The 14,403-nt window shown below is 42.8% G+C and overlaps 2 protein-coding genes and 1 pseudogene across 2 annotated transcripts in view; 1 reads left to right on the top strand and 2 right to left on the bottom strand.

The window, feature by feature from the left end:
• STOX2 (storkhead box 2) overlaps positions 1-13,170 on the bottom strand; it is a 287,635-nt gene extending 274,465 nt beyond the window's left edge. The window contains exon 1 of the mRNA XM_060184753.1: positions 12,807-13,170. Coding sequence (XP_060040736.1) covers positions 12,807-12,903 — 97 coding nt within the window. The 5' untranslated portion in view covers positions 12,904-13,170. The remainder of the gene's footprint in view (positions 1-12,806) is intronic.
• Positions 1,878-2,193, bottom strand: LOC103123403 (PHD finger-like domain-containing protein 5A; annotated as a pseudogene).
• A 126-nt stretch (positions 13,171-13,296) lies between the features above and the next one.
• Positions 13,297-14,375, top strand: LOC132532789 (uncharacterized). The gene is made up of 2 exons (XM_060171715.1): positions 13,297-13,651; positions 13,850-14,375. The coding sequence occupies exons 1-2, from the start codon at positions 13,297-13,299 to the stop codon at positions 14,116-14,118; spliced, it is 624 nt and encodes a 207-aa protein (XP_060027698.1). The 3' UTR covers positions 14,119-14,375.
• The last annotated feature ends 28 nt before the right edge of the window (positions 14,376-14,403 follow it).

The following is a 14,403-nucleotide window of genomic DNA, read 5'->3' as shown; positions in this document are numbered from 1 at the left end:
AACACTCCCTTACTAGGATAAACACATTTTTTGTTGGCCACCATGTTTTTCCAGGGTCAATCTGCATGAAAAAAAGAAAAGAAATTCATAGTCCCCAAAGGTAACATGTCACATGATACTTCTATTATGTTATACTTAAGTTTCTTCTCTGTGTATACAGGGATAGTACTTTTTAAGCTTTTTCATCGCCTCTCTCCTCTTCAAAAACCAAGAATCCCAGCACTTTGGTGGTACAGTGATGAGTATAACTGACATCCAAAAAACACAAAGATGCTTTCCTGTAATTTTACTTGAAGCTTCAAAATTAAATATATGAAATCAATGATATTCTCAAAGAAAAGCTTTTTGTATATTTTCATATCTAAAATAGCTTTGCAATGGATATTCCTTCATCTCATAACATTTTTAAGAATGCTGTGAAAGCCTCACCACCAAAAGTACAACAGTCATTTCACTGTCAAATATTTGCAGCTTGTTTTCACAGGCAAAGGTGAAGGCAAAGGAGAGAAAGAAAGAAAGAAAGAAAGGGATAAAGTAAGAAAGGAAGAAAGGAGGAAAAGGAGAGAAGGGAAAGAGGGAAGGGAAAGAAAGGGAGAAAGAAAAAGAAAATAATTAGGTCATGCTAATAATAATACCTGGAAAAGCTCTTTAGTGGTTTTGTTGCAAAGGAGCTCAGCTCAGAGCTCTAAGTATGCCCAGAACCTGAAGGAAGTCCCTTTCCAAAACTCCCCTAGAACTTCTATATTCAGAAATATTGATAAGAAAAGCCCTCAAGTAGAACTTTCAACTTGTATCATGGGGAGAATGTCTGAATTTGCCCAGCAGATTGATATGACAGAACTTGTTAATAACCACAGAAAACTGCAATCCTGGAGATGGTGCAGTGAATAAAGCATGAGGTCCCAAGTTTGCTTACCGGCAATACCGGAGTAATACTCTAATTCTGTCTCCTTCTAGCTCTCTCAGTAATAAATAAATAGAAAAAAAACTTACCAGAAAACAAATACCCACTTTATTCATAAAATAGCAACAGAAAAAGGTGTCCAATTTCTTAGAAGGAAATTAACCTGCACCAGCACTACCTAGCAAGTGTCACAGGATAAAACACCACATTTGTTGTTCTGAGACCTTCCTACCACACTGCAGATGTCTGATCAGAACAATTACCACCCATTTGAATCTCTTGCTATCTCTCAGTTTGGGTAAGAGCTTCATAGTCAACTCTTCAAACAGAAGACAGAAACTGACGTTATTCCTGTTTTTTGGAAGCTTTTCATGTAAAGAGAACAAACACATCAATGTGAAAAACTGTCTTTTTCTGAATTCAAGGAAAACTGTGAACTAATCTTATCACTTTTTTTCTGAGAATGGCCTGCCAGAGTGTTGTGTCAAAAATCCTTTTTCCAATTCATGTTAAGTGAAATAAGTCAGAAACAGAAGGATGAATATGGGATGATCTCACTCTCAGGCAGAAGTTGAAAAACAAGATCAGAAGAGAAAACATAAGTAGAACCTGATCTGGAATTGGCGTATTGCACCAAAGTAAAAGACTCCGGGGTGGGTGGATGGGGGGAGAATACAGATCCAAGAAGGATGACAGAGGTCCTAGTGGGGGTTGTATTGTTATATGGAGAACTTAGAAATGGTATGCATGTACAAACTACTGTATTTACTGTTGAATGTAAAACATTAATTCCCCAATAAAGAAATTAAAATTTTTAAAAAAAGAATCCTTTTTCCATTCCTAGCACGTGTCTGAGTGAGAGGAAAGGATGGAAAGGTGCCAATGCTTGAAGCAGACGATGCAGGTGACGCTCTGAGTCTACCATCTCTACAAAGGCTGCAGGTATCTTCGAGCAGATGAGGAAGCCCAACCATTACCTCTTCTTGAAACCATACTTTTTACTTTCATAGAATAGATCTGCCTTGGACTGTCTTTGGCCAACCATCTCTATCCTTCTCCTGGATAGTGCATTCTTACAATAATAGGCATTAGAGACTCTGGGGCCTCCACAGACCACACAGTGTCCCTGGTAAGCCCTATAGTTACACTCATCAGATATGCGCACCAGTGTGAAAGGTCACATGGAGGAGTCACAGATAACACACTTGCCATCACACTTTTCCCAGTCTTCCGATGGCTAGTCCAGCTTGTTCGCGGCAAAAGATCAAAGCTTAATGATGTTTAACCATGGCTTCCAATGTAAGTGACCACCGAAAGTTTCAAAAGCTCAAAAAAAAATTTTTTTTTTCAGAATCACAGGAAACCTCCAGAGGTTTTGTTTGTTTGTTTGTTTGTTTCTTTTCTCCAGGATTATTACTGGGGCTTGGTACAGTCACTACAAATCCACTGCTCCTAGTGGCCTTTTTTTTTTTTTTTCATTTTACTGGATAGGATAGAGGGAAATGAAGAGAGATGGGGAAGATAGAAAGGGGAAGAGATAAGAGAATCACCTGCAGACCTGCCTCACCACTTATGAAACGTCCCCCCTGCAGGTGGGAAGCAGGGGCTGGAACCCAGATCCTTGCGCAGGTCCTTGGGTTTCATGTTATATGCACTTAACCAGGTGTGCCACCACTGGGCCCCCAGAGTATCATAATATTAAAAAAATTAAAGGGTTCATTATCTATAAATGTATGGATTATAAATTGACCTTTACTCCCTGAAATTTTAGTTTCTGTATCTTCAGAGTTTGAGGGGGTGGGTCTACCAAATAATGTCCAAATGAAATGGTTCATAAGTGCAAAGGAACTGACACTTCCCCTTCACCCTCCAAAATTCTCAAAATGGGATTATTATATATTTTTCCTCAAAAATCTGGCAACATCATCAAAGAAATGATCCTTTAGTTAGCATTCTGAGGTTTACACAAAGCAAGTGCATGGTGGGGCATTTAGCAGACGCTTGGAAAGAATTAACCACCTAGTTATGAAGCATTGAGGTTTCTCCTAGATTACTGAGCAGCTTGGGAAATTAGTGTTTTCTAATTCAACCCACAAGTAGTTGGAGGCCTTTTCCTTTGATTTAGTTTACTAGCTTCCACAACAGTTGACACCATTTTAAAGCATTAGCAGATGGTCTCCTAAATTTGAAAAGAATAAACAATGCTTAAATTTTCTACTTTGACTTCTAGTATATTAAGCTCCCAGATTAGATGAAGATAATTTAAATTTGTACAGCAAATGGTGGAAATGGCATGTCAGTGGCTGTGCTGCAAATTGTGTACACCGAGTCACCAGTTCAACCAATTCTTTCCTGGATGGCTGGGCAAAAACATCACCCCAAATTTCTTCATCACTTCCTTTCCACAGAAGTTCAAACATATAAAAATAACTATTTTCATGAGAATATCTTGGACGAGGGCCTTCCTTTTCAATTAAGGAATCATTTAGCATCAAATTTCACAATGGTTTTGGATTTCTGATAATGTGTTTTTGTTCCATTGGATCTCATGGATAGAAGACAAGTAAGTTGGGGGGCTGAGAAATAACTCACTCAATAGAACATGCACCTCACTATGCACTGGGCCCAGGGTTCAAGGCTGAGTACCATCTGGGAGCACCATGGATGGCACCGGGGGAACCCCAAGGAAGGTAATAAACTAGCGCTGTGGTGGTTCTCCTCCTTTTCCGTCTCTCTTTCTCCCCCTCATTTGCTTAATGAAAACTGAGAGAGCTGGGCCTGGGAGGCTGCTCAGCAGTATTGTACACAAAGCCCTGCACATTCCCAGACATATGGCAGAGTGATGTTCTAATTTTTTTTTTTACTCCCTACTTAATAAACATATATGTAATTTTATAAACAATTACTAGGTCACTAATACAAATTTTAAAAACAGGTAAGTCTTTTCATGAGCTGGGGAGATAGCATAATGCTTATGTAAAAAAAATGCTCATGCCTCAGGCTCTGAGGTCCCAGGTTCAATCCTCAGCCCCATCATAAGCCACGGCTGAGCAATGCTCTGGTGAAAGTAAAATAAAATAAAATATAACTTAATAATAATAAAATAACCTCATTCTGCCAACATGCAACAGAGCTTCCCTCTTCTACTATTGCTCATCAATCAACTTTGATCTGGCATCGCCAGAAGCCAGAACTAGCAGTGTTCTGGACTGAAAAAAATAATATTTTCATAAAAAGAAAAGAAAATATGTACAACATGTACATTATTATTATTATTTAGGTCAGAGAGGAATTGAGAGAACAGGAGAGATGGGAGAGAGAAAGACACCTGCAGACCTACTTCATTACCCATGAAGTAAACCACCTGCAAGTAGAGAGCAGGGGCTGGAACGCAGGTCGCGGTGCTAGGTAATATGCACGCTTAAGTGGGTATACCACCACCCGGCCCCTATTCCTTAAAAAACACAATCCTGGGGGGTCGGGCAGTAGCTCCGTGGCTTAAATGAGCATGGTGCAAAGCGCAAGAACCGGTTCAAGAATCCCGGTTGGAGTCCCTGGCTCCACACCTGCCGGGGGTCTCTTCATAAGCAGTGAAGCAGATCTGCAGGTGTATACTTCTCTCCCCCTTTCTGTCTCCCCTCCTCTCTCGATTTCTCTCTGTCCTGTCCAACAACAATGACAGCAATAACAACAATAATAACTACAACAGCAATAAAACAACAAGGGGAAAAAAAAAAAGCCTCCAGGAGCAGTGGATTCATGGTGCAGTTACCAAGCTCCAACAATAACCCTGGAGGTAAAAAAAAAAAATCCTGATTCAATATGTGACCTATGCCTCATATCTGTTTATCCTCTGATAACTTCATGTAGGACTTCTTTATATATATATATATATATTCCCTTTTGTTGCCCTTGTTTTATTGTTGTAGTTATTATTGTTGTTGTTATTGATGTCATCATTGTTGGATAGGACAGAGAGAAATGGAGAGAGGAAGGGAAGACAGAGATGGGGAGAGAAAGATAGAAACCTGCAGACCTGCTTCACGACCTGTGAAGCAACTCCCCTGCAGGTGGGGAGCCAGGGGCTCGAACTGGAATCCTTCCTCCGGTCCTTGTGCTTTGCGCTACCTGTGCTTAACCCACTGTGCTACCGCCCAACTCCCTCATGTAGGAATTCTAAAGCATGTTTGGCAAGGTCAGCAAAGTGATAAGAAGCAAACGTTGGACACTGAAGAATAAGGCTTCACTGGCACTCAATAACAGAAGCAAACTCTCTCACCAAGTCATGTAGACAAAAATCTAAGTTGTAGAAAGTGTTTTCATTTCAGGAAATGCACCTATGACTTGTCTCATGTTTCTCTCTTGCTCATGTTACCCCTCCTGAAAATGAAAATGTCTCAGTGTCACTTTTATTTTACTTAATGCCCCACACTGTTTTCCCTAGCTCAAGGTGACCTGCATGGAAACGTGCAGTGTCATAGAGACCTGGTCAAAAAGGCCCTATGTTTACCTCCCCACACGCAAGTCACATGGATGCACATTAACAATAAAGTTCATTATTTCCTGTAACTATGATCTCATTTCACACCCTTTCCTCTCAACTATGAGAGAAAAAAATATTTGACAACGAGACTACTCTGTGATCACCATGTTCATTCTCCTGTTCACCAAGGAGCTACTCAGATCAGTTTCTCCACTGCTTTTTCTTCATTTTCTTTCTCTTACTTTTAAACTGAAATACAATTAGCATACTCTCTAGTTTATTTTTTTTAACCATAGGCTTTATTCTTTTCATTTTTTATTTTGATAGGATAAAGAGACCTTGAGAGGGGGAAGGCAAAGAGAAAGAGAAAGAGAGAGAGAGAGACATCTACAGCATAGCTTCCCCACTACAGGTAGGCTTAACTCCCACACCTTGTGGATGGTTATGTGTGCTCAACTGGCTGAGCCACTGTGTAGTCCCAAGTCTTATTTTTCTTTATTTTTTCTTTTTTTAATAATTTTTTAATTTATTTTTTAATTTCCTCCCCCCCCCCCGTTACTCCTTTTATTGTTGTTGTAATTATTATTGTTGGTGTTGGATAGGACAGAGAGAAATGGAGAGAGGAGGGTAAGACAGAAAGGGGGAGAGACAGACAGACACCTGCAAATCTGCTTCACCACTTGTGAAGCGACTCCCCCTAATGGTGGGGAGCCAGGGCTCGAACCAGGATCCTTCTCAGGTCCTTGCGCTTCACGCCATGTGTGCTTAATCCACTGCGTTACCGCCTCCAGTCTTGTTTTTCTAATGTCGTGTTATTCAGATAAAACTAATATACACTATTATTTATGGTCATCATTTGACTGGCATTTATAATATTCTGTTAAGATTACAACCTTTTTATATAAATTACATTTCCCCATTTATACAACTCCAGAATATTTTTAAAAGAAGCAGCATATACTCCCCAAAAAGGGAAAGCCTTTAAATAACATATTTTACTCAACTTTGCCTTTGTTAAATTTTTATATTCAGCCACTGGATGGTGGCACACCTGGTTGAGTGTACATGTTACAATGCGCAAGGATCCCGGTTCAAGTCCCCCCTGCAGAGGCAAGCTTCATAAGTGCTGAAGCAGGCCTGTAAGTGTCTCTCTGTCTCTCTTTCTCTCTATGCCCCTCTTCCCTCTTAATACTGGCTGTCTCTATCAAATAAATAAAGATAATTGAAAAAAATGTTTTAATTTTATACTCAAACATCTCACTGAAGGAAACCCAAAAAATGAAGGGACCTTTTTAATTCTATTACCCAAATTCAACAACTATGAATATCCACAATATTCTTAAAGGGTATTTTTACTTATTAATAAACAAGAAGAGAGAGAGAGAGGGAGAGTGTGTGTGTGTGTCTGTGTCTGTGTGTCTGAGTATCACTCTGGTATCTGCAGTACTGGGAAATGAACCTTTTTACTTGCAAGTTCTGAACTCTGCTACTGCACCACCTCCCCATTATAAACAAAACTAACATTTACTGCATTGTTATACAGCAAATGGAATGTGTGGATGGATCTAAACGCTGGTTATGGACTGGCCACAGACCCCATCTTTTATGCTATGAATACAGGTGTATTAATGTCTAGCTGGCAATTCTGATTCAGGAAATTTGGGCTAAACTATAGAGCACTTGTCCATTTGTTAATTCATTCATTTAAAGTGCTTAACATTCCCTCCACCCCACCCACGGATGATCTCAATGCCCAATCCCTTTATAAAGCACCAGTTCTGAGCACAGACTTTACGTCTTAAATACCTGAGGTAGACCTGGTTCTATCAGCTAACGGGGCAGAACAATGTCCATTAGGTTATTTCTACCATCATTCTCAGACCATACAAAATTACCAACTTTAAAACTAACACTTGATGTTGCTATGGAAAAAAGTCCCAAGATCTACTGAGTTTTGAATCCCATTGACAGTTGCCTTGGCAGGGCCAGAACAAGTGATTATTCAGACCTTACACAGCCCACAGGTTGAACATTCATTACCCACCCTGCTCTACAGGCTCAGTGTCCACACCCACACAGTAGGTAATTTAAGAACCATTTAGGGGAACCCAGCACACCTGGTAGACCAGATCTATTACCATGCACAAGGACCTGGGTTTAATCCTCTGCTTCCCACTTTCAGTACTGCAGATATCTTTCTCCCTGTCTATCTCTCCCTTCCCTTTAGACTTCTGTCTCTCATAAACAGAAAGAGAGAGAGAGAGAGGGAGGGAGAAATGGTCAGCAGGAGCAGTGGATTTGTTGTGCCGGGCTCAAACTCCAATAACCCTGGCGGCAAAAAAAGGAGGAGGAGGAGGAAGCAGCAAAAAGAAGAACCATTTAGAAAAAAACAAGGAAAAAGTCACTGGCACAGTGCCCAAAACATAGTAATTATCAAAACACAATGTAATTATTACTGTTCTTTTCCATTCTGTCCTTATGAGTCTATACTTTGAAAACTTGCCATGGAATATTACATATGCTTTCAAGTAACATTATATACCACAAGCATTTTCTCATATGGCTTCATAGCCTTTTTAGACATTTTAATGACTGCACAGTATACTCCATCCAGGATACTGAATGATAATTTACCAAATTATTTTCTACTCATGGTATTTAGGTTATTTCTCAGCTTTCTTTTTTAAAAAATGTAACTTGAATAACTTCCTACATATAGCTCTTTAGAGGCAAAATCACTACATAAATTACATGGGTAAATTGATGGTATTTTGATATACACTGTCAATATGCTTTCAATCTTTTTTCAGTTTATTATACCACTGGCAATATTTTAAGGTATCAGATTTAGCTCCCCTTTCCTAGCACTGAATAGTTTTTTTTCCCCCAAGGTTAAAATGTGTATTAAAAAGTATGTATTAAAATTTACAGACTCCATTCTCAAAGAAATATCAATCTAGTAGGAAAGACACACTCAAAGCGAATGCTAATAAAAGTAAGCAAAACAGAAATTACCAATTATTTTAAGCAGTAGGAAATAGATCTACCTGTCAGAGCACCAACTTGCATGCTGAAGGCCCCAGACACCACAGTAAAGTTGAATCCCCAGCTGAGCAGTGCTCTGATCTATCCTTCCTTCTCCTCTCTCAAAAATAAATAAGAACACACATAAATACATTATTTGTAAAACATTCTTTAAATAAATAAATGATTGTATAAATGGTAATCATTTTCAACTTCTGTGACTGAAATCCTAGACAATCCTTTTCTGTTATGCAGGCAAATTCAGCACAATGATCTGTCTATTTGGGTAACTAAGGCTGTCATAAATCTGACAAAGAACAGCATTCATTAATTCATTTGAGTCCATGTACTTAAGTCATCAGAACTTACGAGCACACAGGAACAGGGCTCTAAGATTACTCCTATTCTCTCTGTGTGAATAACTGTGTCTGCCTTCAATCCCTCTCCTCTAAAGTAAAAGCATCTGGAGAACAGGTCATCCTCCTTGACACAGACTCACATCCACAGAACAGTCAAGTCTCACAGTCACTGGAAGTATGGAAACTCCCAATCCCCAATCCAGGTCAAACTTCTCTTTTGAAAAATAACACCAGGGCTGGAGAGACAACATGTTAAACAAAAGACTTTGATGCCTGAGGCTCTGAGATCCCAGGTTCAATCCCCACCACCAGCATAAATCAGAGCTGAGCAGTGCTCTGATAATGATAATAATAATAATGATGATAATCATCATCATCTCATTCTGTTAACATACAGCTGAGCCTCACTCTTCTACTATTATCTATTAATAAACGTTAATGGACAAAGGGAAAACATTTAGAAAAATGAACAGCTTGTTTCAGCACACCTCCTCCTTTTTTATTTATTTTTCTTTATTATTGGACACAGACAGAGGGAAATTGAGAGGGGAGGGAAAGAATGAGAGTGAGAGACAAGCCCTGCTTCACCACTCATGAAGCTTTCCCTCTGCAGGCAGGGACCTGGGGCTAGAACCCGGGTCCTTGTGCATTGTAATATGTGCACTACCACCTGGCCCCAACACTCCCTTATTTTAAGAGATCTAAGTTCGTTAAGTAATTTGAACTTAAGGTCAGGAGATAACTCACTGGGTAACACACATACCTTGCCATGAGCAAAGCTCCCAGTTAAAGCTCCAGTGCCACATGGGAAGCACCACAACACCAGGGGAAGCTCCACAGATGATAGAGCAGTACAATAGTGTCCCTGCCCTCTTTATCTCCCTATCTATTTAAAATAAAAACAGTTGGGAGTTGAGCGGTAGTGCAGCGGGTTAAGCACATGTGGCATGAAGCACAAGGACTGGAGAGGATCCTGGTTCGAGCCCCCAGCTCCCCACCTGCAGGGAAGTCGCTTCACAAGCGGTGAAGCAGGTCTGCAGGTATCTATCTTTCTCTCCTCATCTCTGTCTTCCCCTCCTCTGTCCATTTCTCTTTGTCCTATCTAACAAAGACGACATCAATAACAACAACAATAATAACTACAACAACAATAAAAAACAAGGGCAACAAAAGGAAAAATAAATAATAATAATAAATAAAAACAGTGAAAAAATCAGTCCAACAGTGCTAGATAGAATCACAAACATGCAATACCTTTACAAACTAAATAAATAAATAGCTTCAGCACAAACCAAGAAACAAACAAAAAAAAACACTGACTTTACCAACTAATCAGTTTGGAAACATGTAAATTTAAGGTGGTTTATGATTTATTCAAATTTTAATTAAATCAACTGGCCAATTGTGCTTTTACGTATTTACTACAAGTACAATTGTGCTCAGCTGGACTTTTTTTTAACCAAAGCACTGCTCAGCTCTAGCTTATGGAAGTACAGGGGACTGAACCTGAGTCTTTGTAGCCTTCAGGTAGTGAAAGTCTTCTGTTCTCTCCCTCAGCCTCAGCTGGACTTGCCCAAATCCACATTTCTACATGCTCAAATCAACTTTATTTTCCTTGTGCTTCGTATTATGTGTGCTTGACTGGGTGTACCACCACCCGGCCCCCCCCAAATAAATTTATAATGTACAATATAAGCTGTGATTTAAAGCCTAAAAAAGCACAATTGCTCCTAACAATTTAGGTCTCTAAGGACAATCTTGGAAAGTATAAAAACCTTTGGGAAGACCGTGACATTAAACCATGCTCCTGGAGGTCTGCAGATACGGAAATTTCTGGTGACTAACTTCAGATCTAAGCTTGAAGGGTGCAAAATCCAGGAGAGGAGCATCTGAATTCCACACCTTGGCCTATCAGTTGTACAAGCAGCCATGTGTCCCCTTCCCCTTGTTCCCCCCAAGCCAACCAAGGCCAACACAGTATCTCGCTTAAGGTAGTAACACTTGACCTTGAGACTGCACCATAAGCTGCTCTGCTCCAGCCCTCCTATTTCGCCCAACAACTGTGTCACTAGACTTTCAGCTGCTGCACCACCGGTGTCTTATCACATCCCAGTGTCATCCACCACCTCCACTGAACTCATAGCTTTTCATCATAACCCAGATCAAATTATGCCCCTCCTCTCGCTACTTCTAAATCTTCACTTAATGGTCCTAGCTTCCCTTTTCATTGTCTAGTCACGCCACTCTCCCCACACACCCAAACCATTCACTTTCTAAATTTCTCACGTATGCCCCAGTGCCATGATTTTCCTGGTGCTCCTGCCTGAGAGGAAAACATACTTGTTCTGAGCGAACTGCTGGCACCCCACAACTGGACAAAGCCTAGTCAGAGTCTCATCTCTAGGAAATCTCTCTTCACAGCTCACAGGATGAAAATGACTGATCCCTGCTCACACTACTCTGGGTACTTGGCTTGCTCTGCTTTCTTATACAGAGACCCCCAGAAATGAATGCATGCCCCTCCCATCTGTAATCTTGGGAGTAGCAGACTTCATTCTGAATTTAAAGTGATTTACTTAAATCAATATAAATAGCAACTTAAAACTTTGTTGGCTTTCACACACACCTCTTTTGAGAAAAGAAAACTCTGAAGTTCTTTTTCTACATGCCCACAGTAGGTTATTTTTAAGGAGGGAATTGAATACTCTACTGGGGTCTTTCTAAGTAACGGATTTGATTATTCCCCAGGCAAATCTACTCAGTTTCTTATTTATTTATCTTTTTTTTTTTTGCTTCTTGTTTAATTGAGTCATCACCTCTTCACTGTCCCAAAAGTAACTGAGTATTGCTTGCAAATTCAATACAAATGTTTCAAGTCACAAAACAAAAATAGTAGCAGGGGCCCTGGTGGGTGGACAGAACATTTTCCTGCTATGCTACTTCAGTATAGGGTTAAGATTTCCAAAATAAAAAGCAAAAAGTAATTATGATGTCAAGTAAAAAAAAAAATGCTATCAAATTGCTGGTGAGCAATCTACACAGGGCATAGAAATGACCACATAAGCTCTTCCTTTCAAATGAGTTGCAATCCTGCAGTACAAGTCCCAGGGACATTCATCTTGGCCCCTTAACTAAGCTGGTTAATTATGGGAGTCCACTGAGGTTTTTGCTAAAGAAAAAAAAAAAAACACCTTTTGAAACTCAACACAGGCTACTGAACACAGAGCAAGATGCAGGCTTACCTAGCTTTTTGTCCACTCAATGCAAAGAAAGCTTTGTAAAGCTTGGGGTGTGCGGTAAAGGACAAAACACAACAAACCAAAAAATGCTATAAATGTGCAAGACACAACGAAAGGCACATTAACAGGTAAAAAGCTAATCCTTGAAAGGAAGGCAGCTTAGTAACAGTGAGTTTCAATAACAAAAGGGGGGGCAGCTTTACAATTTTTTAGCGTTTGAACTTTTGAACTCCACCCAAAACGTCATGAAAGAATTTCCAAACCATGAAGCCAGAAAGAAAGCCTTCTTTCTCAAAAACATTCCACTAAAACACTATTATATACTACATACGACCCTTACTACCGAGCCCAAAGTACACAACTAGAAAGCACATTCTAAAAGTCCAAACTGGGTTAAAAAAATAATAATAAAGTAATACGATTAAAAAAAAAAAAAAGCGAAGCAAGGCAACACTGAAAACGCGCATAGACAGTCACCTGTCAGACGCTCTTCCTCTTAAACTGTTTTCTCTTTTTTTGGTTGAAGATCCAACTTCACTCTATATTCCTTCTTTCCTTCCTTCAAACACGCGAAATGGTTTGAACAAGGGCGTCTTAGAGGGGCAGGACTCTTACAACGCGATCTAGGGCTCCTTCGGATACTGAAATTCTCAAGGGTTAGACTCAGCCAACACTGCTTCAGCCCGACGGGTCCCCAGAAGCAAAGGGAGCCCGGGGTGGCGCGGGAGGGAAGGAGAGAACGGGGGAAAGGGTCGGGGTGGTGCATCAGAACCGCCCGCCCCACAACCCGACTCTACCTGAATCCTCCGTCTCCACTTCTCCCCGGAGAGTACACACGTCCCCTGGCCTCCGGAGGGCGGGATAACTGACCCCTGGGGGCTCTCGAGTGGCCATGGCCCAGCCAAGCCTGCAGGGCCGCCGCCTGGCGCAGCCATCTACCTGGCCCGCTGCAGGCGCCGCCCCCGGGGAGGCTTCGGAGGGCGGGCGCAGGAGTGTGGAGTCAGGTATGAATCCGGGTTTGGGGTGCCAGGAAGTTCCCCAACCCCAAGCGCCCAGAGCGCCGCGGGCCCCTCCCACGGCTTGGGCGCTGAGGCGCGGAACCTGCACGCGGACATCGGGTAGGGTAGGGTGGGGGTGACTCTCCCCGGAGTGCACCGGGGTTCTGGGGTCCCCAGCCAGGGTTATGGGGGTGACGGAGGGGACGCTGTACTCACCGAGGCAGCGGATGAGGAAACCCGTGGGCGGCCGGAGCGCCCGGCGCGTCCAGCCCTCGCGCAAAGCCTCCAGATGCTCCTCCTTACCCTGGATCAGCAGGACCTGCTCGTCGATCCAGCCCAGGAAGAAGGTCTCGGCCACCGCTGCCGTGACCTTCTTGTTCCAGAAGTGCTGCATGTTCTCGGCTTTGAAGTCGGCGAAGATTTCGTAGCCTATGTGGTGGCGGGCGAGCTGCCGGGGCTGGGCTGGGGGTGCGGACCGGACGGGTCTGGCTCTATCCCCCGCCGGCCCGTCGGCCGGGCCCAGCACGATGGCCAAGGAGTGGGGCGCAATCTGCAAAAACTTCTCCATCTTCGAGGGCGCACGCGGACAGCGGGGCTCAGCGCAAACGCCACCACCCTCGGCTCCCCGAAACAGCCGCCGCGAAGTCGCTGAAACAAGGGGAAAATTAATCACACACACACGCAAATCTCACATGCACACACACACGCAAACCACACACACACACACACACACACACACACACACACACCGAGGGGGCTGACTGCCACCCCCTTCCGCCACCACCACCTCCCAAAAAAAGAAGACCCTGTGCCCCAGCTTTCCTGCGCACTGCTGGGTGCAGCCTCGGTGACCACACGGGGACAGGGAGAGGAGCCTGCTGGACCCCAGGCTATGGGGGTTACCTGCAGCTCGGGGCCACCCTGCGGGCACCGCTCATTTTCCAGCGGCTGCACCCTTGCCTCCCCCGGCGCCCGGCGGCAGCTGCAAGGGGCGGAGACGCGGAGGGAGGCGGGCAGTTGCCGCCGAGTTCGGGTAACACCCAACTTCGGCCCCGGCAGCTGGGGTCCCGACGAGTCCAACGTAGGAAGTGGCCTCGGGACATGCGTTTGAGTGGCGGGACTCTAGGCAAACGTGGAGGCCAAAGGGACGCACAGCCACACTTGGGAAGCAGTTTTCCAAGCCTGCGAGTCGCTCCTCCTCCCCACGCTCCTCCTCTGCCCCCACCTCCCACCTCCTGCTGGAACAAGTGGATTCGCTGGCTGGTTGAGGTGTCCTTAAAAGTGGCTTTTGAAAAAACGTAGTCAACCACGAAAAATTGCCATCAGCCTCTCCACCCTTTCTCTCACTCCATCGTGCACTGTAAATCTACGAGGTAAGAAACCCAGTGATTCTTAT

This window comes from Erinaceus europaeus, chromosome 2 (genome assembly GCF_950295315.1).
Source record: "Erinaceus europaeus chromosome 2, mEriEur2.1, whole genome shotgun sequence".
In the NCBI taxonomy this organism is placed as follows: domain Eukaryota; kingdom Metazoa; phylum Chordata; class Mammalia; order Eulipotyphla; family Erinaceidae; genus Erinaceus; species Erinaceus europaeus.
The sequence above is the reverse complement of the archived record's forward strand: the minus strand, read 5'-3'. Positions and strand labels throughout refer to the sequence as shown.

Bases quoted from the DNA above. Each gene is read 5' to 3' on its own strand.
- LOC132532789 (XM_060171715.1), top strand. From the start codon at position 13,297: ATGCTCCTCCTTACCCTGGATCAGCAGGACCTGCTCGTCGATCCAGCC. The intron at 13,652-13,849 runs GTCGCTGAAACA...TGCTGGGTGCAG, and splicing joins CCCGAAACAGCCGCCGCGAA to CCTCGGTGACCACACGGGGA.